Here is a 23,698-nt window from a genome sequence, read left to right on the forward strand (position 1 = left end):
GTATGCTACCAATCGAATACCTCGCCCCAGCAGATGAAAAACGCTTATCTACCAGGAAACCTTGAAAATACTTCGTACAGATACAGAATGTGTATGTTAAAATGGAGCGTTCATATCCCATCTAGGTTCAGCGAATGTGCAAAGATCAAATCACAGCCCACTTCATGAGCTGTAGCAAGTGCCCTTTGTCATGTGCAGTGAAGGCGTTTATGGTAGTGACACCTAATGCGTGTGATTAAAAAGTTAATTACTTCATTTAATTTTTTCGAGATGGTAATCTTATGGCCACTTTTCGTACATATTCGCCACATACTGTCAACACGAACCTGGAAGAAAAGCTGTTTATTCCGGCGTACATGTGGCTGGCACAGGCGTTTTCCGAAGGCGTCCTGATAAACATAAAACTTTGGCGTTAATTAAACACCAAGCCACTGGTCAAACAAAAAGATGGAAGAGGAATTTTCTCTTGCAGTTTATCTATACTTCCTTCAGGCGACGTTATTGTATGAATTTAATAGTATCCCTGTACAATAAAAACCTACTCGTATTATTAGGTGCCCTAGACATGCGCTAAGCCGCCCAGTCTAAGAAATACGTTTCCAATGATCGGTCGCTTAGGGTTTCAGGATGAAAACTAACATTTAAGAATGTTGCAAGACGCAAAAACAGCCCAAGCGAATCCATAGCCCAGTTATATAGAACAGTATGTCGCTAGTTACTGATTAATAGTAGATATAGCACACGTATGGGCTCAGCAGCGATGTCTATTCTACAACCAAGGAGGTCGGTCATATGCCAAGCTCAATAGATGGTGAGCCTACTGATTCAGTATAAACATGAAAGTACTAAAATATGTACTGGTACTTTACCACGATACCAGCATCTGTTATTTGAATATCTTATGTTGAAATACAGGGTATCCTAGGGCTTGTAGAAGGGACTGAATAGATAATATTTTGAACTGGAACCCAGCGCGACCACTTTTACAAGTAATTTATTTTGTTTGATCCAGTACATCACTTAGTTTACAATTCCACTCATTAATAACTGAAGAAACAAAGAAGAAACGTGATGCTATACGACTTCTTCCAGATCGGGTCTCTTCCGAGCACAACAGTCACGCCTGTTGACGGTGAAGATACCCCTTTCTCGAACCCGTTGCGTAACTGTGGCAAAAAAAGATGTTCGATGTAGTTGCACGTTGTTGATAAAGATCTTGACAAAGACGACGAGTAGCTCTTCCATTACCGTGAGTTTCGCCGTACAGCATCATGTTGGTATATTCTGCAAACGTGTTCTCAACCATGGTGCTCTAACACTCACAGACACGTCAACCAGGTCACAGATGTAGGACAGACGTCAAATGACATCAGACCGTCGCACGTAACTGCGCCCCTCCCTCCTCCAACATGACTACCCTGCTGCATGCCTACCTAGCAAACGTGTCTTCAAACGGCTGCAGCCGGACATGCGTTCCTATTCAAAATGTTACGTACTCGCTCCTCTGTACAAGTCATAGAAATACGTATCGGGAATTTACTGACACCCTCTGTTAACAAGCAAAAGACAAAGAAGAAAATGAGAGAATTCTGTCTAAAGTAATATTAGGAAAAAAAATTGTATATTTAGTTAATTAACACAAACGGAGAAAAGATTAGTAGATATTACTGATCACCACTAAACTCGACAGAACTGAACGGGGCGAAAGACACTTATCATACGTAAAAACGCCATGAAACCACCTTCTTGTTCACGAGGAAGCTCTCTCTGTATCTTCCACCAATCATTGCACTACACAACTCTCATAGTACGCCTTCTAAACTTAAGTCGAATAACAACTCGGTGGTCAAATAAGATGTACTACTTTCCATCTTATGGAATACGCTTAGTAAAGGAGCAGAGCAATTCTATTTTACCAAAACTGAAACTGAAACATGGTTTTCCATATGGTACGAATGTTGGTATTACCGACTGTGCGACATTGATCTGGGGCTGCGCGAGTGGCGACAAGCGGATGCTGTCTGTTTTGTCACATACCCTCACAAAGGAAACCATGAGTCACTTACATCTGGCCGCTTTCACTTTCTGCGACGCACCTGAAGCACAAAAGTACCTACGGTCGGTGCATAAGAGACGACAGTTCTACACCGTTGGAGTGGATATCGTCCTGTGGAAAAAAAAGGCAAATATTCCGAATGAACTTCTGCAGTTAAACTTTAATCTCATCTTCACATTGTCATGTTAATGCGGCCACTGTCTGAGCCGACAGGAATTCTAGAACTCTTTCCAGCAATAGTTATGACGTGTAAACACTAATGAAGGAATCTACATCTACAGCTACATGATTACTCTGCAATTCACAATTAAGTGCCTGACAGAGGGTTCATCGAACCATCTGCAAGCTATTTCTCTACGGTTCCACTCTCTAGCACCGCGCGGGAAAAACGAGCACTTAAATCTTTCTTTCCAGCTCTGATTTCTCTTATTTTATCGTAATGATCATTTCTCGTTATGTACCCGTATGACAACACAATATTTTCGCATTTGGAGGAGAAAACGTGATTTAAATTTCACGAGAAGATTATTCCGCAACGAAAAACGCCTCTGTTTTAATGACTGTCACCTTAATTCATGCATCATGTCTGTTGCACTCTCTGCCTTATTTCGCGATAGTACAAAGAGAACTGCCCTTCTTTGAACTTTTTCGATGTCCTCCGTCAGTCCCACCTGATACGGATCCCACACCGCACAGCAATACTCCAGAAGAGAGCGTTCCAACGTGGTGTACGCAGTCTCTTTAGCCTATCAGTTCCATTTTCTAAGTGTTCTACCAATAAATCGCTGTCTTTGGTTTGCTTTGCTCACAACATTATGTATGTGAGCGTTCCAATTGAGGTTATTCGTAAATGTAATCCTTAAGTATTTCGTTAAATTTACAGCTTTTAAATTTGTGTGATTTATCGTGTAACCGAAATTTAGGGGATTTCTTTTAAGACTCATATGGATAACTTCACATTTTTCATTATTAAATGTAAATTGTCACTTTTTGCACCACACAGATACCTCGTCTAAATCATTTAGTAGTTGGTTTTGATCATCTGATGACTTTATAACACGGTATATGACAGCATTATCTGCAAACATTCTATCTAGACTGCTCAGATTGTCTCCTATATCGTTTACGTACACCATGAGTAGCAGAGGGCCCCTAACACTTCCTTGGGGAACGCCAGATATTACTTCTGTTTTACTTATGACTTTCCGTCAATGACTACGAACTGTGAGCTACCTGACAGGGACTCATGAATCCAGTCGCACAACTGAGACGATAATCCACAGACAAGCAAACTGATTAGAAGAGGCTTGTGAGGAACGGTGCCGAAATCCTTCTGGAAATCTAAAAATACGGAGTCAATTTGACAACCCCTGTCGATAGCAATCATTACTTCGTCAGAATAGAGAGCTAGTGGTCTTTCACAAGAGCGATTTTTCCTGACTCCGTGCAATCCGTGAATTGCGAAAAGCCTTGCGGAGTCCGTGGGTATTCTTCCAGATCTCTGCTACTGTTGATATTGTCAGTGTTCTCGAAAGTAACCGCTTTGTCCCGGAAGTTGTAGACACAAAAATCAAAACTGAGTACTTAATTTTTATCAATTAAAGGAACCATACTCCCTAGGTGCGACTTTTTTAAAGATTGGTGTTTCCAATTTCTATAATAGGCTTCAACAGTATCATTTGCATTTCTTGCCTAACCTGAGTTAACCGCACATTCACATACATGCAATGCACTTCTTATAAGTGAATTAATCCTGCCACGCGCTGATCAGTTCCTCATTTCATATTCACGATCCTTCTTAGTGATTCTACTGACAAATGCTGACTTGCGGAAGATGTTTATAGTGTATTCTTTATTTTAGGCTCCACAGGCCCTTGATCCCTGGACGGGAGTTGTGAATGCAACGGAGGATGGAAACGCTTGCCTGCAGCCCTATGCGAGTACTTCCATAGCACCTGCCTCTGAGGACTGCTTGTTCCTGAACGTCTACACAACACAGGTAGAAATACTGCTTTCCAGCACTTTAAATACATCACGTGTGAATAAATCACCTGTTTAAAGACTTATAACTTTGGTACAACTTTCTGAAACATATTATGTTATTTTTATTCTAGGCAGTTGTTGTTACAGGCGACTCTGGATAGGTCGACGTTCAAGGTAACTAACTAAAAACGAAAAAGATTCAACGAAAGTTTGATTAACCAAGGTAGAAACAGGAAAAATCGGATTAAAAGGTTTAAAAATCGTACTGTACTTTCATTAACGTTCATATTTCCTTACAAAAGCAAGCAGTAAGTGGCAAGTAGAGCTCAAACTAAAAGAAAATTGTTTTACCTATTTAATTACTATTTTATTTATTTTAACACTTCAAACTAAAGACACAAACAGATTTTTGCGTGCTGAATAAACTGCCATCAACGCTCGCATTTTCTCAAGAAAATTGTTTTACCTATTTAATTACTATTTTATTTATTTTAACACTTCAAAGTAAAGGCACAGACAGATTTCCTAGAATACGCAAGAAAACTATTTAATTTATTTTTGCGTGCTGAACAAACTGCCATCAACGGTCGCATTTTCTCCACAAATCTTCTTAAAAGCGAAGTCACATAGCTTTTTTTTTTTTTTTTAACAGTTGGTGAGCCACCCTTCACTAGCGAAGGACCCTTCAGCATTCAGAATAACAAAGAATTACAGAATTATTGAGGCTTTTTTAAACATATTACGTTTTGCGCTCTACATTGTCAAAACTATTTTAGTAAGCATTCTTCAAGAAGCAGGAACTCACATCCCCCTCTCCACTTCCTCGCTCCTTATGATACGTTTTCTGCGATCTTATCTTTCTGCATCAGGATTGCCCACAGAGAGGATGACGAAATTCCACGGTTTCAGTAACCTGCTTCGTTTCCATGAAGCCAGCCGGTGTGGCCGAGCCGTTTTAGGCGCTACGGTCTGGAACCGCGCGACAGCTACGGTCGCAGGTTCGAATCCTGCCTCGGGCATGGATGTGTGTGATGTCCTTAGGTTGGTTAGGTTTCAGCAGTTCTAAGTTCTAGGGGACTGATGACCTCAGATGTTAAGTCCCATAGTGCTCAGAGCCATTTGAACCATTTGTTTCCATGAATATCAAACACTTGTGTTTCTTTGAAGTCATTTTTATAGCTGATTTATGTAATGTATTAATGTTATTCAGTTTTGAGAAAACAAAGGTGTGTCGCGAAGAGTTGAATTACGAAATAATTATCCGAAGAGATGATGAAACAACTGGATTAAAAATGTTCAAATGTGTGTAAAATCTAATGGGACTTAACTGCTAAGGTCATCAGTCTCTAAGCTTACACACTACTTTAACCGCCGGCCGCGGTGGTCTAGCGGTTCTGGCGCTACAGTCCGGAACCGCGGGACGGCTTCGGTCGCAGGTTCGAATCCTGCCTCGGGCATGGGTGTGTGTGATGTCCTTAGGTTAGTTAGGTTTAAGTAGTTCTAAGTTCTAGGGGACTTATGACCTAAGATGTTGAGTCCCATAGTGCTCAGAGCCATTTTTGAACTACTTTAACCTAAATTATCCTAAGGACACACACACACACCTATGCCGGAGGGAGGACTCAAACCTCCGCCGGGACGAGCCGCACAGTGCATGACTGCAGCGCCGTAGACCGCTCGGCTAATCCCGCGCGGCCAACTGGATTAACCGAGAGTTATATAGCCAAAGACTGCGAATTAATGAGATTTTGCCGGGCGGTCTGTTGTGACGTTGCTTCGACGCATAGAATTACTTCGATTTATCGAGTGTTTTTCAAGGGACATGAAAACTAGTTCGATTTATCAAGAAATTCGAGTTGGTGATATTCGACAGTGTTGTACAGAGTTCTGTGTATTACGTCTCGTCTGATGCCTGATTGATTCAGTAGCCATGGCTAGTAATGTACTTACAGGCGTGGAAAAAATATGGAAATACTAAAAACCCAACACATTACCACGACTAATACGGTTTAGGAAAACAGTTCGTATTCAGTACAGTCCAGTCAACTTGGAATGGATAAACAGAGGTCCTGCAAGATTTTCGAAGGAATCTTCTTCCATTCTTCCTGGAAAATGGTGGCTAGTCAGGTAACGATGATGGAGGTGGATAGCGACCACGCAAACTTCTGTCCAACGTAGACCACAAAGGTTCAACAATATTGAGATCTGGTGAAGGGTATCGGGCAGGGGAGAAGCGACAGTTCATCCTCGTGCTCATAAAACCACTCCTGGACGTTGCGAGCTGTGTGAACAGGAAGTCTGTTTTCTTAAGACACAACACCACAATCGAGAAATAAACACTGTACCATGAGATGAACCTGATCAGCCAGACTGGGCACATAATCCGTGGTTTTTAATGCGACTTGGCAGAGTAGTCATGGGGCTCATAGAACGCCTCGACTGAGTGCCCATATCATCACCGAATCCCCGCCATGTTTCACTATTGGGACATAAACTGGGCCAGAATTTGGAAACAGTGAGCAACGGGACTCATCCGACTAAATGGCTTTCTTCTATTCCAACACAATGCAGGTTTTATGACTTCGGCACCACGTTTTCCTGTTACGGGCATTTACATCACGATGTGTTGCTTTGGAATTCTAGTTCGTCCTGAAATTCCCAGATTACGAAGCTCCTTTTGTATTGTGTTGCTGTTGACAGAGTTCGCGATAGCGACGTTCAGTTCTGCAATGACTTTTGCAGCTGTCGTCCTCTTATTTTCCGTCACGGTCCTCTTCAATGACTGTCTGTCACGATCACTCAGCAGCCACATCCTTCCGCGTTGTCACTTATCGGATGTTGCATTTCCGCTCTCCCCGTATGCGACATAAATGTTCGATATGGTGCCTCTTGGAATACCAAACACTTCAGTTGCCTTGGTTACGGAGACACCCATCGTACGAGCAGGAACAATTTGCCCCTGTTCGAAATCCCTTAGCTACGACATAATGCGCTCACGACTACACAGGACACTGTTCTGTCCTCGAATGTCACTCACAAAGCATTGAGAAGACTGCACAGATACCGTTCAGGTCAATCACAACAGCGCAACGTGCAGGCTTGGCTAACATTTACATTTTTGTTCAAACATCCATTCCTGTCGGTGTGTCAATGTTTTTGTCCAGCTCCTGTGAGCTGATATGGATTGTTAGTTGTAGTGTTACTTGAGGAAATGTTTAAAACTACGCATTCATTAAACAGTCCTCAACCAGGAAAGTAAGATAAATTTCTTCAATTTAAGTAATATCTACGACTTACACCACTGGATATTAACCACAAGAGCTGTTCTTACTAATTCTTTTTCATGCTTAATTGACTGCAGCAAGCGAAATCCAGTAAAACCATATCACTGCAAACGTACCAAATTATTTTTCTTTTCGGAGTTCCCAGATTTACACTGTTCAGTGTTTGATGTTACATTTCTTTTACCATTTTCTGTAAGTCGGATGTACTGCCCTTGATAACGTCATAAAAATGTTATGTTTCTTTTCAGTTACGGTACAGTTTGTCCATGATTATGGCTGTATAAATTAACTGGACACGCTGCAGTAATGGAGCATCATCGCATGTCAGAAATCGGCTACGACGTTCCATAACTGACTGTCTGTTATCAACATCATTGTGGGTAATTTATCATTTGATGCTGTAGGCTGTTTTACTTCCTTAAAGTAACTATCCGAAAATCGAAAATTTTTCATCGAAGGTATGTTACCTCGTCTTCCATCTGAATAGCTAATTAGAGAGGCACCATTTCCCCTGTAGCAAGAAGTAGTAATTTTTTTAAGTATATAGTTTGAGAATCAAGTTTATATGAATATTAACAGAAATAGAAAGCCATACTTTTTATTGTTTAAAAATATATTATTCGATGCAGATACACATTGTATGAATGTCTCTTGAGTATATCCGATTTACATATAATCTTAGAAATACACGACCGTCATAACTGAATTGCAGTATCATGAACGCTTCTCTATCCCACAGGATAGAGTGGGTTGTTTGAGATTAGATTCATTACGGAGTCGTGGTTCTTTTCGGCCAAATACCAGGCGTTCCGGAAGCGTGTCATGGCGATCGACTAGGTATGAATGGGAGGGAAGTATCAGAGTTATGGCACACACCTTAAAACCAAGGGAAACCTCCCGAAAAACCTAGGTCGGAACTGGAGGATTGCAATTATTTTTATTTATTTCCGGGTCACTATTGATTATTGTCGGGCACATTAATTAAGACGTTTCGTGTGAGTATGTGTTTGTGTACATGTTGGGTGTATATCAATAGCATTAATGTGATAGTTTACTTTTACAGCTCCCATGTAGTGACTGCGAGCATCCAAACAGATCAGTACTATTCTTTATACATCCGGGAGGATGGTATGAGTTCTCCGCAATAAGCAAAGTGCTCGGACCACAGTATCTTCTGGATCAGGACATAGTACTCGTGACTGCAAACTACCGCCTAGGAGCTCTAGGTAAGTGTTTTCAACGTAGTATTCGTTTTTCCCATTAACTGTTAATTACAAAAATCTGTTGTAACTTCTTGTAGTTTTACAAGATTATTTTTAGTTTAGTAGGGCCGATAGAATGATATTTATTTTGCTCAGCATATGTAACGTGACTATAAACTTTATACAGGGTGTTCTAAAATTCCCATTACAAACTTCTAGGACTTCTAGAGAGGACTGAGTAGATAATATTCTGAATTGGAACCCATGTCCTAAAACCTTTTGAAAACATGTTGGTAACGGAACCACTCTGACACGTAAATTATTAAGCGTGACCCAGTGCGTCACTTGTTTTACAATTCCACTCATTAATAACCAAAGAAAGAAAAAGAAAACTTAAACAGTTTCCACAAACACTGTTGATTACAGTTAAACCGTTTTTATCCTTTTCAAATGAGGGTTAGCATTTTGATCCGCTATAGGTAAGATTCGATGTGGCGACCACTAAGTTCGGTGAACACACTGAATCTACAAATGGAACGTGCTACACTCGCTCCATGACACCTAGAGCCTTTGTAGTCTGTCCTGTACCGACCACAACGAATCTCACATGATCTTCTTCTGCCTCCCCAGGCGTCTCAATAAACCAAACTCTTCATTCTACCCCAAATGAAAAAGTCCAGTTGAGTCAAATCCGGTGATCCTGGAAGCCATGGGATTGGACCATCTCGGCCTATCCATTTGTGTCCGAATCGTTGGTACGGGCATTCCCGAACATGACGTGAAAAGTGACCAGATCCCCCGACAAGCTGAAACCAAATGTCTTGACCGACGTTCAATGGCATAGCATCCAACAGCCTTGTCTTTGATATACTCCTACAAAAAGGCGTTGTATGTGTTCAGATCAGGAGAATATGGCGGCCAAACGATGCCCATTCCAGTGGCCTCTGGGTATCCCAGAGCCAGCATGTGGTCCCTAAAGTCCTCCTTCAGAACATCAAACTCTCCTGCTTCGATGGCGTCGAGCTCCGTCTTGCATGAACCAGATCTTATTGAAATCAGGGTCGCTTTGTTTTGTGGCGGTGTTCGTAGCGACAAACAATTCGCTGTAGAAACGGCTTACGAAGTCACCGCCACACTTTTAACAGCGGGCCGACCGGTCCGCTGGAACAGTGAACAGAAAGATGAAAACCCAAACACTCTGATTAAATAAAAGTCGGTACTTATCTTTATTAACGAAGATACAGCAAGACAATAGTGAACTCCGTGTCTACAGAAATCTGTCTAGTTCGAGTCGGAGCGGCTAGGTCAGCGTCGGCTGACGACAAACAACAACTCTGCTGCGATGAACACACGACTGACTAGCAAGTACACAATTCGGTGGCGAGTATACAACTGAGTGGCGAATACAGAACTCCTAGCGCTCGCGACTCCAGCGCTTAAGAAGCCAGAAGCCAGTGGTGGCGCGCGCAGGCTTGCGGCGATTTCCTGTATCGCTGGCGCTGCTTATGCAGACGGCGTCCGGACTTTGATGCTGCCAACCTTTTGGCAGCGGGCTCGGTTGGCATTACTGGCTAGGATATAACACTTTGGATAATGGGGATGAAACATCTTCTAAAACCTAACATACCGTTTGGTATGAAACTTCCTGGCAGATTAAAACTGTGTGCCCGACCGAGACTCGAACTCGGGACCTTTGCATTTTGCGGGCAAGTGCTCTACCAGCTGAGCTACCCAAGCACGACTCACACACCGTCCTCACAGCTTTACTTCTGCCAGTGTCTCGTCTCCTACCTTCCAAACTTTACAGCTCTCCTGCAATCCTTGCCCACAAAAGGCAAAGGTCCCGAGTTCGAGTCTCGGTCCGGCACACAGTTTTAATCTGCCAGGAAGTTTCATATCAGCGCACACTCCGCTGCAGAGCGAAAAACTTATTCTGGAAACATCCCCCAGGCTGTGACTAAGCCATGTCTCCGCAATACCCTTTCTTTCAGGACTGCTAGTTCTGCAGAGATCGCAGGGGAGCTTCTGTAAAGTTTGGAAGGTAGGAAACGAGATAATGGCAGAAGTAAAGCTGTGAGGACTGGGCGTGAGTCGTGCTGGGGTAGCTCAGCTGGTAGAGCACTTGCCAGCGAAAGGCAAAGGTCCCGAGTTTGAGTCTCGGTCCCGCACACAGTTTTAATCTGGCAGGAAGTTTCATATCAGCGCACACTGCGCTGCAGAGTGAAAATCTCATTCTGAATACCGTTTGGTAGTCACCGTGCTATCAAGGAACATCGCATCGATTATTCCGTGACTGGGCATCGTACATCACACAGTCACCCGTTGACGGTGAAGAGACTTCTCGATCGCGAAATGCAGATTCTCAGTCCCCCAAATGCGCCAGTTTTGCTTGGCCAAATGCGCCAAACCATGCATGTGCATACTAATTCCCATCATGCCCCGCGGCCAACCGTACATTCTGAACGTCCTAACCCACCGGTTCAAGAATTATGACGATTTTATTTCATATAGTAAACAGCTTGTATGTAAAAATGTTCAGAACAACGATGTATTATCATATTCTGAATGTTTCTCCTTTAATATTCTCAGTCCATTTCTTAATTCGTTGCCTGATTCATTGATATACCAATGCTAAATTAAGGTGCCTCAAGACAGATCCATGATTCTATAAGGGCTTAAAGCAAAAGCGTATGATCTAAACCGTGCTTTGTAAAGCTGTAAACTTATACGTTCGTTTATTGAGCAAAAGTACCGTCATATGAACTATTTAGAAACAGAAATGAAAACATCTAAAATTTCTCTGATTAATCCTTTTCATCCAAGAGAGTTCCAGTATCTTCTGTGCTCATCAAGCTATCGCAGTGGTTAACAAACTGGACTCACTTTCGGGAGGATCACGTTTGAAACCCGCATCTGGCCACCCTGGTTTACGTTCTCCGTTATTTCCCTAAATCACCCCAGGAAAATGCCGGTGTGGTGACCTTGAAAGGGAACGACCATTTTCCTTCCCCATCCTTCCCTAAACCAATTCCGTGTTCCGTCGCCAATGATTTCGTTGTCGACGGAACGTTAAACATTAGTCTTCCTTTCTTTTCCCTTATATACTCATCTACCAGTTTGAGAATAGTTACGGTTCTAGCACGACCTAATCCTTGCACATTTTTATGTGTTGGGCACTATGTTAATTATACTGTCCATGATCGATTGTTTATACAGTGCCATGGCCATAACGATATGCTGCCCTAACGTCTCTGGGTTACTTTTGTCGGGGGAATATGAACATGGAGGAAAATGAAGAGGCTGTATATGAGACACGGATACGCACTCCAGAAATACGCAAGGACCGCCAAAGCCAGCTGTAATCAACCTTATACGGAGAAGCGATCATCTGTGCAGCAATGCCGGTACTCGGGAAAGCATTAAATTTTCCCCAACTCCAACACACTACCGATTGCGGTCATTATAAGCAGCGTGCAACAAGCCACTGTCAACGAGGCGGAATAAATACGCCATGAAACGTGTAGCACGCTCACGTGGAACACACAACACACGAGCACGCCGGAAGAGCGGGCCACCCGCCTGTTTAACTCGACGATCTGGAATTGGTCGTCCTTCACGCTGGCAAAGAAACGCTACTGTGTTGCTCCTGCGCGCAGAATACAAATAGGAACTTTATGAATTTCTTGGTGACGCTGCGTACCGGGAAATAGAAGGCGATCCGACTAGTCACTTCCAGAAAAAAACCATCGAACTTCTCCGCATTACCTTCGACGCGATGTGTGCGCCCAGGATGATCGATATGTATGGCAAAGAAACCGTGGGATGAGTGCTCCCTGATTTCGGCGTTCAAAAGACTACTGGACGTCAGACTGTAAGGAGACGATTGCGTGATTCTACCCTCGATTATTGATAACCGCGGCGAGCATCACATTGTACCCCTACTTCACAACACCCATGGGCTCCTTTACAGATGGGCAAGAAGTCGCCCCATGATTGGCGTCGTGTGTTGTTTACGGACGAAACTCGGATCTGTTTGAACCCTGATGATAGCAGATAACATGTTCGGAAACAATACGATAACGTAGAACGCCTCCAACACTGTGTCCCATGTGCAACAAAGTGATGGTGGAGTGATGTTCTGAGTGGTATTACATGGGGGACACCGCACACCTCTCGTGGTTGTTGAGGACAACCAACTGCTCTACGGTACAGTGACGAGATTCCGCAACCAAATAGTGGGGCCATATCGCCAACATTTAGTCTTGATGGATGATAAGACGCGTGCTCATCGTGCTGTTCTCGTAGACACTTCCCTTCATCATGCTAGACTGATGTGATCTGACAATTACTGCACTTGAACCCAGTAGAACATGTGTGGCATCGATTGACTCGAGCTGTTTTCTGAAGTTGGTAACGGCCACATACTTTGCGTGACGTATGCAGAATCGCCAGTGGACAGTAGGAAAATTTGGACCAGGGATGGTATGATGAATTCATCGATGGTATGCCGCGACACATTCAAGCCTGTATCCAAACAAGGGGGAAGGTCCCCCATGTATTGATGTTGCTCAGAAGTGCTGTCAAAAACCCCCATGGAAAACAGACGATTTTATCGTTAAACAAATGATTTTTTTTTTAAATTACACACTGCAAATGGATATATATGCATGCCTCAGAGCCAGTTTTGGTTTTCCGTTCCATGAATTTCGAAATAAAGTGGTTATGCAAAACTTATATTGACGTGTGTAGTTGCTGCAGCTCATTCCACCGATGACACTTAGTAATGTAGCTGCCCTGGGACTGCCTCTTGATTTTTTTTCCAGGATATTTTTTTCCAAAGTGTTTTCTATGAAGCTCTCATGATGAATTACGTATTCACTTAATTTATATTTTCTTCTTTGTATCATGTTAATTGATTTTCTCTTTAATTTCTCTTATTATCTGTTCATTAGGTTTTCTATCAGTTCTGGATATTTTGTGGCTTTTCTCTCCATCAAAGTTTCTACAACTTGTAATTTTTTTCTTGTTTCACCAGAGTCAACCCTTCACAACCATAGCTTAGAGTACTCCATACCAATACCTTGATGATTTTTTTCATGTTTCTGTGTGAAAGTGGTTGTTCGTTAATAAATTAATCTTATTTCTGTATTGTTATTTAGTTATTACAGTGTTATTTTAATATTCATTGTACTTCCGTTGTCATTTGTTACGCTACATATCAAGAACCAAGAGATATTCACATGCACTAGCATCTTATTTCCTTTCTTAATATTTGCCCTTACTTGTCTGTTTGGCTTATCTTTTACCATTCTCTTAGTCTCGTTTGTATTTATTTTAATTTTCTGACTATACATGGCATGATTTCAAATGGTGATACTGCAAATACTGTATGCGACATTCCAGCCATTTCTTATTAAATATAAGTAATATGTCCTTAGGTCTTATGAGTACGGGCGATGGCGTGCTGAAAGGCAACTACGCGATGAAGGATCAGGTTGCTGCTCTCCGCTGGGTAAATGAAAACATCGATGCGTTCGGTGGCAACCCATCTAGCGTGACGATTGCTGGATACAGCGTTGGAGGAGCAAGCGTGTTTTTCCACATGTTGTCCCCAATGACGAGGGGTAAGTTCATGTAGCATGTTTCATGACACTCAGTAAACCTTCATCTACCACTTCTTGATTTACGTTACGTTTCAAGTGATACATTAGCTCACCAGACAAAATACACTGACTGAAAAGAATCGCAACACCAAACCTAAATTAATGTAGAGTAAGGAATTTTTGGGAATACATCTGCCCAGGGAACATACTTAAGTGATTAACATTGTAAGATGACAGATTAATGTAAGCGTTTGAATAACTCGTGTAACTACCAGAATGTTAAATTCAAGTAAATAGACGTGAGTCTATTCTGTTTTACGGCTGCCGGATGCCAGTTTGTGGGCTAGTGTTCCTTGCCTGTTATACATGGTCGCTGATTACAGGGACTATTAACACTGCTTGTGGATGACACTGGAGTTGTCGTCTGATGATGTCCCATATATTCTCGAGTGGAGACAAATCGAGAAAGTCAAGGTGACATGTAGACACCCTGTACAGCATGTCGGGTTCCGACAGCGGTATGTGGGCGATCGTTATCCTGTTGGGAAAAACCCACTGGAATGCTGTTCGTGAATTTCTGCACAAACGTGGAATCACCAGACTGACGTGGAAGTTTGCAGTCATAAACGCGAGAGTGCTCCTGCTGCCATACGAAATCGCGGCCCAGACCATAACTGCAGGTGCAGGTCCAGTGTGTTCAGCACCCAGACAGGTTGGTTGCAGACCATCAACTTGCCTCTACTAACCAACACACGCTCATAACTGGCAGCGAGGCAGAACCACTTTAATCTGAAAACACAACAGACCTGCACCTTGCCTTCTACACTACTGGCCATTAAAATTGCTACACCACGAAGACGACGTGCTACAGACGCAAAATTTAACCGCCAGGAAGAAGATGCTGTGATATGCAAATGATTAGCTTTTCAGAGCATTCACACAAGGTTGGCGCCGGTGGCGACACCTACAATGTGCGGACATGAGGAAAGTTTCCAACCGATTTCTCATGCACAAACAGCAGTTGACCGGCATTGCCTGGTGAAACGTTGTTGTGATGCGTCGTGTAAGGAGGAGAAATGCGTACCATCACGTTTCCGGCCGCGCGGGATCAGCCGAGCGGTCTAGGGCGCTGCAGTCATAGACTGTGCGGCTGGTCCCGGTGGAGGTTCGAGTCCTCCCTCGGGCATGGATGTGTGTGTTTTGTCCTTAGGATGACTTAGGTTAAGTAGTGTGTAAGCTTAGGGACTGATGACCTTAGCAGTTAAGTCCAATAAGATTTCACACACATTTGAACACCCACAACACGTTTCCGACTCTGATAAAGGTCGGATTGTAGCCTATCGCGATTGCGGTTTATCGTATCGTGACATTGCTGCTCGCGTTGGTCGAGATCCAATGACTGTTAGCCCAATGTGGAATCGGTGGGTTCTGGAGGGTAATACGGAACGCCGTGCTGGATCCCAATGGCCTCGTATCACTAGCATTCGAGATGACAGGCATCTTATCCGCACGGCTGTAACGGATCGTGCAGCCACGTCTCGATCCCTGAGTCAACAGATGGGGACGTTTGCAAGACAACAACCATCTGCACGAACAGTTCGACGACGTTTGCAGCAGCATGGACTATCAGGCCGGAGACCACGGCTGCGGTTACCCTTGACTCGGCATCACAGACAGGAGCGCCTGCGATGGTGTACTCAACGACGAACCTGGGTGCACGAATGGCAAAGCGTCATTTTTTCGGATGAATCCAGGTTCTGTTTACACACATCACGATGGTAGCACCCGTGTTTGGCGTCATCGCGGCGAACACACATTGGAAGCGTGTATTCGTCATCGTCATACTGGCGTATTACCCGGCGTGATGGTATGGGGTGCAATTAGTTACACGTCTCGGTTACCTCTTGTTCGCATTGACGGCACTTTGAACAGTGAACGTTACATTACAGATGTATTACGACCAGTGGCTCTACCCTTCATTCGATCCCTGCGAACCCTACATTTCAGCAGGATAGTGCACCACCGCATGTTTCAGGTCCTGCACGGGCCTTTCTGGATACAGAAAATTTTCGACTGCTGCCGTGGCCAGCACATTCTCCAGATCTCACACCAACTGAAAACGTCTGATCAAAGGTGGCCCAGCAACTGGCTCGTCACAATACGCCAGTCACTACTCTTGATGAACTGTGGTATAGCGTTGAAGCTGCATGGGCAGGAGGTGTACCTGTACACGCCATCCAAGCTCTGTTTGACTCAATGCCCAGGCGTATCAAGGCCGTTATTACGGCCAGAGCTGGTTGTTCTGGGTACTGATTTCTCAAGATATATGCACCCAAATTGCGTGTTTATTTGTCCAATGAATACCCGTTTATCATCTGCAATTCTTCTTGGTGTAGCAATTTTAATGGCCAGTAGTGTAGTAAGTTTTCGCTTGACACCACTGAAGTCCCAACTGGCGGTGGTTTGAGGTCAGTGGAATACACGCAACAGAGCGTCTGGCTCGGAGCTATCCTTGCAGTAAGCGATTTGTAACAGTTCGTTGCGTCACTGTGGTGCGAACTGCTGCTGAAATTGCTGCTGTGGATGCAGTACGATGCGCCAGAGCCATAAGCCAAACAAGATGGTCTTCCCTCTCTGTAGGGCCACGTGGGCGTCTGGAGCTCGATCTTCTTGTGTCCCTTTATTCGCGTGGTCACCACTGCCAGTAATCATCTACAGTGGCTATATTCATCCCAAGTTTTTTTTTTTTTTTTTTTTTTTTTTTTTTTTTTTTTTTTTTTTTTTTTTTTTTTTTTTTTGCAATATCGCAGAAGAAACATCCAGATTTTGGTAGCCCTATTACACGACGTCACGTCCAATCAGGAAGGTAACTAAGTCTCACAACCGTTACAGCGCGTACTTAAAACAAAACTGATTTGCATCCTCACAGTGGCGCTATTAGCGACACTGCTATGAGATTGGTGCAAAATTTAAATGGACATAATCTTTCAGTTGTAGAAACACGCCTACCAATTTTTGTTTATGTCGGAAACTCCGTCTTGGTGTTGAGACTTTTCCTCCGTCAGTATATTAGTGACTCCGTTTGAACAACACGCTGGTCTCTTTGGTGCTCTGGGGGTAGTGTACAACAGCTACTAGGCTGCCACGTGACAGTCCACCGCTGATGCCAATCCAGACAATCCGAATCGGTTGTATGCCATCACAGCATTAAAGTGGCTCGACATGGAGACGCAACATAATGGCAAAAAGGAGACTATCGTGTCTGGATTCATCCATAACCACAACGTGTATGAATGGCGACTGTACAACCTATTTACAAAGGAATGGAGTAGTAAACGTAGCCATGTCAGACGGTGTAAGAACAGTGGTCGTAACTGGATTCTAACGGTCATGGACTGGAGAAGAAGTGTCATGCCTTGTCAGTGAGTGTCTGTTTCAAAAACGACGGGAAGTGGCGATGTCAGTAAACGAAGATCCCTCCAAATTGCATGCAGAAAACTTTTGCAGTCGGGTACTTCGCAAAGGTCCTTTGTTGAGACCGTTACATAAAGCGCCACGTATTCTGTGGGCCACATAACGCAAAAATTCAAGACGCACTGACTGTGGGCGTGTAGTGTGCTCCAAAGAGGGAATATTTTGCCTCTTTTCATGTCATGCAATGATTCGAGTGGCCTGAATATCCAGTTAAGTGGTTTTACGCGCAATATGTGGAGGCTATAGATCGGTCCGTCGCTGGTTGTGTGATGCTCTGGGGCAATTTTCGTACGATGTGCTGTGTTTACTCACTGAGGTTACTGTAATCATGAACAGGATATTTATTTCAATATTCTCAGTCACCAGTTGTTGCTCTTTGTCGCACACCTACATAATTAGTATGCTGTAGACACTCCCATATTCCACAATGGGAACAGCCCTGTTCACGAGGCTGCCCATGTACCTTCTTGGTTTGATGCACACCCATTCTCCGATGGCCCCCTCTAAATTATGCCTAGTTTAGAGTGGGCCAGTGAAGAAGCAAACGGGTGCAGCAGATTAAATCTGGGACTGTTCAGAAAAGTGGGTGAAACATACCAGTCAACAATGCCTCCGCAATTCGGTAGCCCCATTCGTCAATGAGTGACTTCCCTTGCATATGGCGCAGCTGAAGAAACTTGTTGACTTCCTTCCTCGTCGAATTGAGGCAGTTATCAAGGATAGAGGCGGTGTTACACGGTATAAGCGTGGTGTCTTCTGCGAGTGAGTAAGTCTTTCTCCGATACGATGCTAGAGTGTAGTGCCTGTGCTATTCCGAATTACGATGAAATGTTCATTCGGACGTGCATACACCCCCGGAGCAACATTGCAACGAACTTCTGAACAACGCAGGCACCACAATATCATATTTATCCGCCGACACCGGGCAAGCTACTTTCAAGTGAAATGTCTGTCTTCTGCGGGAATATACGTAATGGAAGTAGGAGTACAGGTTGTATACACGTGGTTGACGATTTGTAGTAATTTGAGTCTGCCATGAATCGCGCTCAGATAGCCTAATGCCAAGGCGACCGCTCGCGATGAGCGAGAAATCCGGTTTCGAGTAACGCTTCGGCACAGCTTTTCATTGTCATCATTCCATTATAAAGCTAATAGTTGTCTATATTTGCAACTGCGTGTACATTTCATGTGTACAGCATGATAAGAGCCAAATAACTTTTGCTAACTTAATCTGTTTCAGTTTCATTAAGTGAACACAAAAGGCTGTCTGAGTTTAGAACATGATTCCTTTGTTTTAAGACGTAAGCTATGAGTAAGTCTAAAAGCCTTAACAAATGTTCTACAATCTTTTATGTACGTTGTAACTGCCCTATGCTGGAATCTTCCGTCCTGCGACACACATCCCGCCAATTGTACTGGACGATGTAAAACGACCGAAAGCTTTTCCATTAAGTTTACATCGATTGATTTTCAATGTAAGTTATTTTATTCGGCCAAAGTAATCAGTTGGAAACTGCGTTAGTATTGTACTGGCCAATAAAACTGCAGCAGCATAAAGAATACCTGACACCAAAATTTAACTTATTGTGCCTGTACAGTACAGTAGGGAGAAAACGTGATTAAATTTGTAGGTGATCTGGGGGGGGGGGGGGGGGGTGTACAGGGTGCGTAATTCAGTGCACTGAGGCACCACCTCTGACAACAACAATGGTCGAACCTGTTTGGCCATCGAGTGCAACTGAGCCGCGATAACAGGTCCCATGCTACTTCAGCCAGAATTCATCAATCAATGTGGTTTATCGTTCGCTCACGACCGAGAAAACAATACACCAGTTCTCTCGGGCGCATGTCTCGTGGGCCTTTGAGACTCTGGATGATGTTGGGTAAGGCCGTCTTGGACCCATCGATTCCACAGCCATATGGCAGTGCGAGCGGCAGTATCGTAGAACTATGGGCGAAGCTAGTTTCACGCTCTGCTTACTTGGAAGTGACGTCAAAAAGACGGTACTCATTGCGACCGCCAAACTCAACAGAGGTGGACCCAGTAAGCTGCTAGCTAACATCTCCAGTCTAGCAGTGGGGCCTTGCATATAGCGACATACACTGGGAGAAAATAGACAACTAAATATTTGTGACAACCAAAAACACAAATATTATAAAAAAGTTTCTGATGTTGCTGAGCAACGGTCATACAGTATTTTTAATGGAACACTCCGCCATTTCACTGTTTTATTGTTTATTTAAATTCAATTCAGGTTTCAGCCGTTTATGCCATTTTCCAGTATGTGAGTTTATGTCTTTAACATATAATCCAGGACACTAACATGATGTCAAGCTCAAAGTTGGCCATAAATTAGGAGCAAATATTTTTCTTAATTTATGGCCAACTTTGAGCTTGACAACATGTTAAGCGTCCTGCAATATATGTTAAAGACATAAAATCAGGCACCTGAAAATGGCGTAAAAGGTCGAAACCTGGGTTGTACTTAAAACAATCAAATGGTGGTGTTTTCTGCTGAATAAAACAAATATTATTGCTGCTCTTTTCACAAGCAGCAATTTATGCTCTGCTCTTTCATGTCGTCTATCCATAACACAGCACAACAGACAGAAGGCGGAAAAACATATACTGGATGACACAGTGGGCGACAAGGTACAATGTCACCAGTTAATACATTATCGTAATGGATATAGAAGCAAACGTACAACGTGAGTATCTTTCTTAACCAAACACCGCAGAACAAAGAGATTTAGAGGACCATCAGTGCACTGTTGATGTCTAATAAGTCACCCTTACTGATGCGTCACGATGCACCTGCTGATAAACTTCCTCCGAATGTCTGATATCTAAGGCTACCTTTCACGATACGAATATGCTTTCGTTCCAGGTTTATTCCAGAGGGCAATTTCAATGAGTGCTTCTATTGACACAATGTGGGACATTGACAGAGATCCAGTGGTGAAGGCGAGAAAGCACGCGGAACTCGTTGGCTGCCCGACGGGGACCTCTCAGCAGATAGCCGACTGCATGCGCGAGAAGACAGCGGAAGAAATCGCGTACTCCATAGACGGACTAGCGGTTAGTATCTCAGGTACATCTACAGCAGTACAGTAGCTTTAAACTAGTCTTTCCAATAGTACAATGTAGACACAAAAAGCCCCAAACCTGAACAACGTGCCCAGTATAGCCATCTAAATACGCAATGTTACAGGAATGGGGATACGATCCGATACTCATCTACTACCCTGTAATTGAACCTGATCTCAATGACGGCAGTGAGAGATATCTTGATCAAGAACCATATCCACAGCTACTGAGCGGGAACTTCACGAAAGTTCCGTGGATGACTGGCTACACAAAGGACGAATTCTCGTGGAAGGCTCTCTGTAAGTACTAATACGTGTACAGATCTTTCTTTCCGCAGTCATGTTAACAGTTCTGACTGTAGCTGATTCTTTTCAGCCGTAGTTGAAAATTCAACATGGGCCAACGACATGTATGAAAACTTCGAGACTGTCGCTCCAATATCATTCATGTACGAAAGAGGTACGGAGCGCTCCCGCAACATTAGCCGAGAGTTGAAGGCCTTCTACCTCAACAACCAACCCATCACTAATAACTCACTCGATGGCCTCGGAAAGGTAATGTTCAATACAAGTATGACATTCATGTAATAAATAGTGAACGCAAAACAGATTTACGACTCACATACAACCGTTTTCTTTCAGCTGTATGCAGATTCCATCATATGTTTCGGCGAAGACCGCGCAGCTAAAATAATATCAGGAATTAGTGATTTTCCAGTTTACTTTTACAGATTTTCTTATCAGGGAAGGTACAGCTTCGTTTACTACCCAAATACTACGACGCCCTACGGTACGTTTTTCCCACAAAGTGGATTTATCTCATCGTTCATATTTTTGCAGATTTACAATGTTATTATCTGTGGGAGCCATTAACTAATGTTCTTAATATCTCTGTCAGATGTAATTATTAGTCGCAATGCTTAGCCTGACTTGTTGACCAAAGCAATGGACTTTTAACGCAATTGGATACTCATAAAACTGTATAATATGGCTGGCATATAAATGTAAACAAAATCCCTATAACATAAGATTAGGTTTTAAGTTGACATTTAACAGTAACAGTATATAAGTATTCCAAGTCAATACGTTATGACGTGAATAAATATAATTACGTCACTTGTTTTCGTCTTTCGTAGGTGTTGTTCATCATGACGAGCTAATCTACTTGTTCTACTTGTCAGCGCTGGATTTTCCATTTTTTCAAGAAAGTGATCCAGAAATCCAAACTCTTGAGCGACTTACGACGATGTGGGCGAATTTTGTGAAGACAGGGTAAGGAACTGTTCAGACAGTCTCGCTTGGTAAAAGTATCAATTTACCCCCCTTCGTATCATTTTACTCCCCTTTCTTCTGAGACATCATAGTCACAATAAATTTCTGAAACGAGAACATTTTCTCCCTCGACCGTAACTACTGTTTGTTGTCCACCACTGGTCAGTTCTGGCTCTTGTGACATTTTCAAGCGGTAGTTGATGTGCATGTGTAGAAGTCACCAAACCATCACTTTTGTCAAATTTCTGATTATGGGGCACTAAAATGAGCAGTATCTCAAAAAAGTAACACACATAGACCCACGCGCGCGCCGCGCGGGCCTAGCCGAGTGGTCTAGGGTGCTGCAGTCATGGACTGTGCGGCTGGTCTCGGCGGAGGTTCGAGTCCTCCCTCGGGCATGGGTATGTGTGTGTTTGGCCTTAGGATAATTTAGGTTAAGTAGTGTGTAAGCTCAGGGACTGATGACCTTAGCAGTTAAGTCCCATAAGATTTCACACACATTTGAACATTTTTTTGAACACACGCGCGCGTGAACACACACACACACACACACACACACACACACACACACAAAGAGAGAGAAAGAGGGAAGTGCAGTCTTCTATCCTCTAATGTTCCTAGAAGAAAGTGAATTTTTTGCTGATGAAGTTATTTCTAAAGGTAATACAAAAATGGTTCAAATGGCTATGAGCACTATGGGACTTAACGTCTGAGGTCATCAGTCCCCTAGAACTTAGAACTACTTAAACCTAACTAACCTAAGGACATCAAATGGCATGCCCGAGGCAGGATTCGAACCTGCGACCGTAGAGGTCGCGCGGCTCCAGACTGTAGCACCTAGAACCGCTCGGCCACTCCGGCCGGCAAGGTAGTACATTGTTTGTCCTGCTTACACTCAATTCTCCCCTGATCCTAATACTGAAATTTTATTTTATTTGTGTTGTATCAGAACTTTATGATTTAATAGCAAGTATTGCAACTGATTGTTAAGAGTTTCGAAAGTAGGAGAGAATTTGTGTCAGAACAAAAGGTGCATACATCAACCATGAGTCATGCAAAGCGGTCAGAGATTAATTTTCTAATCAATTTCACTCAAAAAGCGATAGACAGCCCTTGTTTTAAGTTCGTGGCATTCGCCTCAATAAGCTGTAACTACCATCATCCATTTAGAGAGAGACAAGTGTTTTTACTGTTGGTTACAAACTAGGTCCTTGGACTTCGCGTTTCCTTTTCATTCAACGTGCTCGTAGTCGCCGATATCACGTGAACCCACATGTTCGTAGAGCGTCTCGTATCTGCATCGAACTTGGTTCCAGTTCATTTCGAAGCATCGTAATTTCTGTATTGTATTCTGAAGTTTCCCCAAACAGATCCAGAAAATGTCTTGTGACTGACGAACCTTGTCCAGCTAATAATAATAATAATAATAATATTAACAGTTTCGTCTGGCTGGTATTTAGATTGGATGCGGCTTCAGTGACTTGAACGCCCCTAATCTACCCCAGTGTTCCGAAAGGGGGCCTACAGTCTAACGCGGAACGCGAACCACGTGTCGTCCCTGACAACTTCACACATTGTCGAGAGGTATAAATGGAAATGTCGTGTGGCTAGGGCCTCCCGTCGGGTAGACCGTTCGCCTGGTGCAGGTCTTTCGATTTGACGCCACTTCGGCGACCTGCGCGTCGATGGGGATGAAATGATGATGATTAGGACAACACAACACCACTCCCTGAGCGG

General features: G+C 43.3%; 1 protein-coding gene across 1 annotated transcript in view; it reads left to right on the forward strand.

Moving 5' to 3' along the window:
• LOC126458268 (esterase E4-like) overlaps window positions 1-21,980 on the forward strand; it is a 32,023-nt gene extending 10,043 nt beyond the window's left edge. The window contains exons 2-9 of the mRNA XM_050095194.1: window positions 3,918-4,055; window positions 8,387-8,549; window positions 13,964-14,149; window positions 20,491-20,681; window positions 20,815-20,989; window positions 21,066-21,244; window positions 21,332-21,479; window positions 21,826-21,980. Coding sequence (XP_049951151.1) covers window positions 3,918-4,055; window positions 8,387-8,549; window positions 13,964-14,149; window positions 20,491-20,681; window positions 20,815-20,989; window positions 21,066-21,244; window positions 21,332-21,479; window positions 21,826-21,965 — 1,320 coding nt within the window. The 3' untranslated portion in view covers window positions 21,966-21,980. The remainder of the gene's footprint in view (window positions 1-3,917; window positions 4,056-8,386; window positions 8,550-13,963; window positions 14,150-20,490; window positions 20,682-20,814; window positions 20,990-21,065; window positions 21,245-21,331; window positions 21,480-21,825) is intronic.
• Window positions 21,981-23,698: the final 1,718 nt, after the last annotated feature.

Source organism: Schistocerca serialis, chromosome 2, assembly GCF_023864345.2.
Source record: "Schistocerca serialis cubense isolate TAMUIC-IGC-003099 chromosome 2, iqSchSeri2.2, whole genome shotgun sequence".
NCBI lineage: Eukaryota > Metazoa > Arthropoda > Insecta > Orthoptera > Acrididae > Schistocerca > Schistocerca serialis.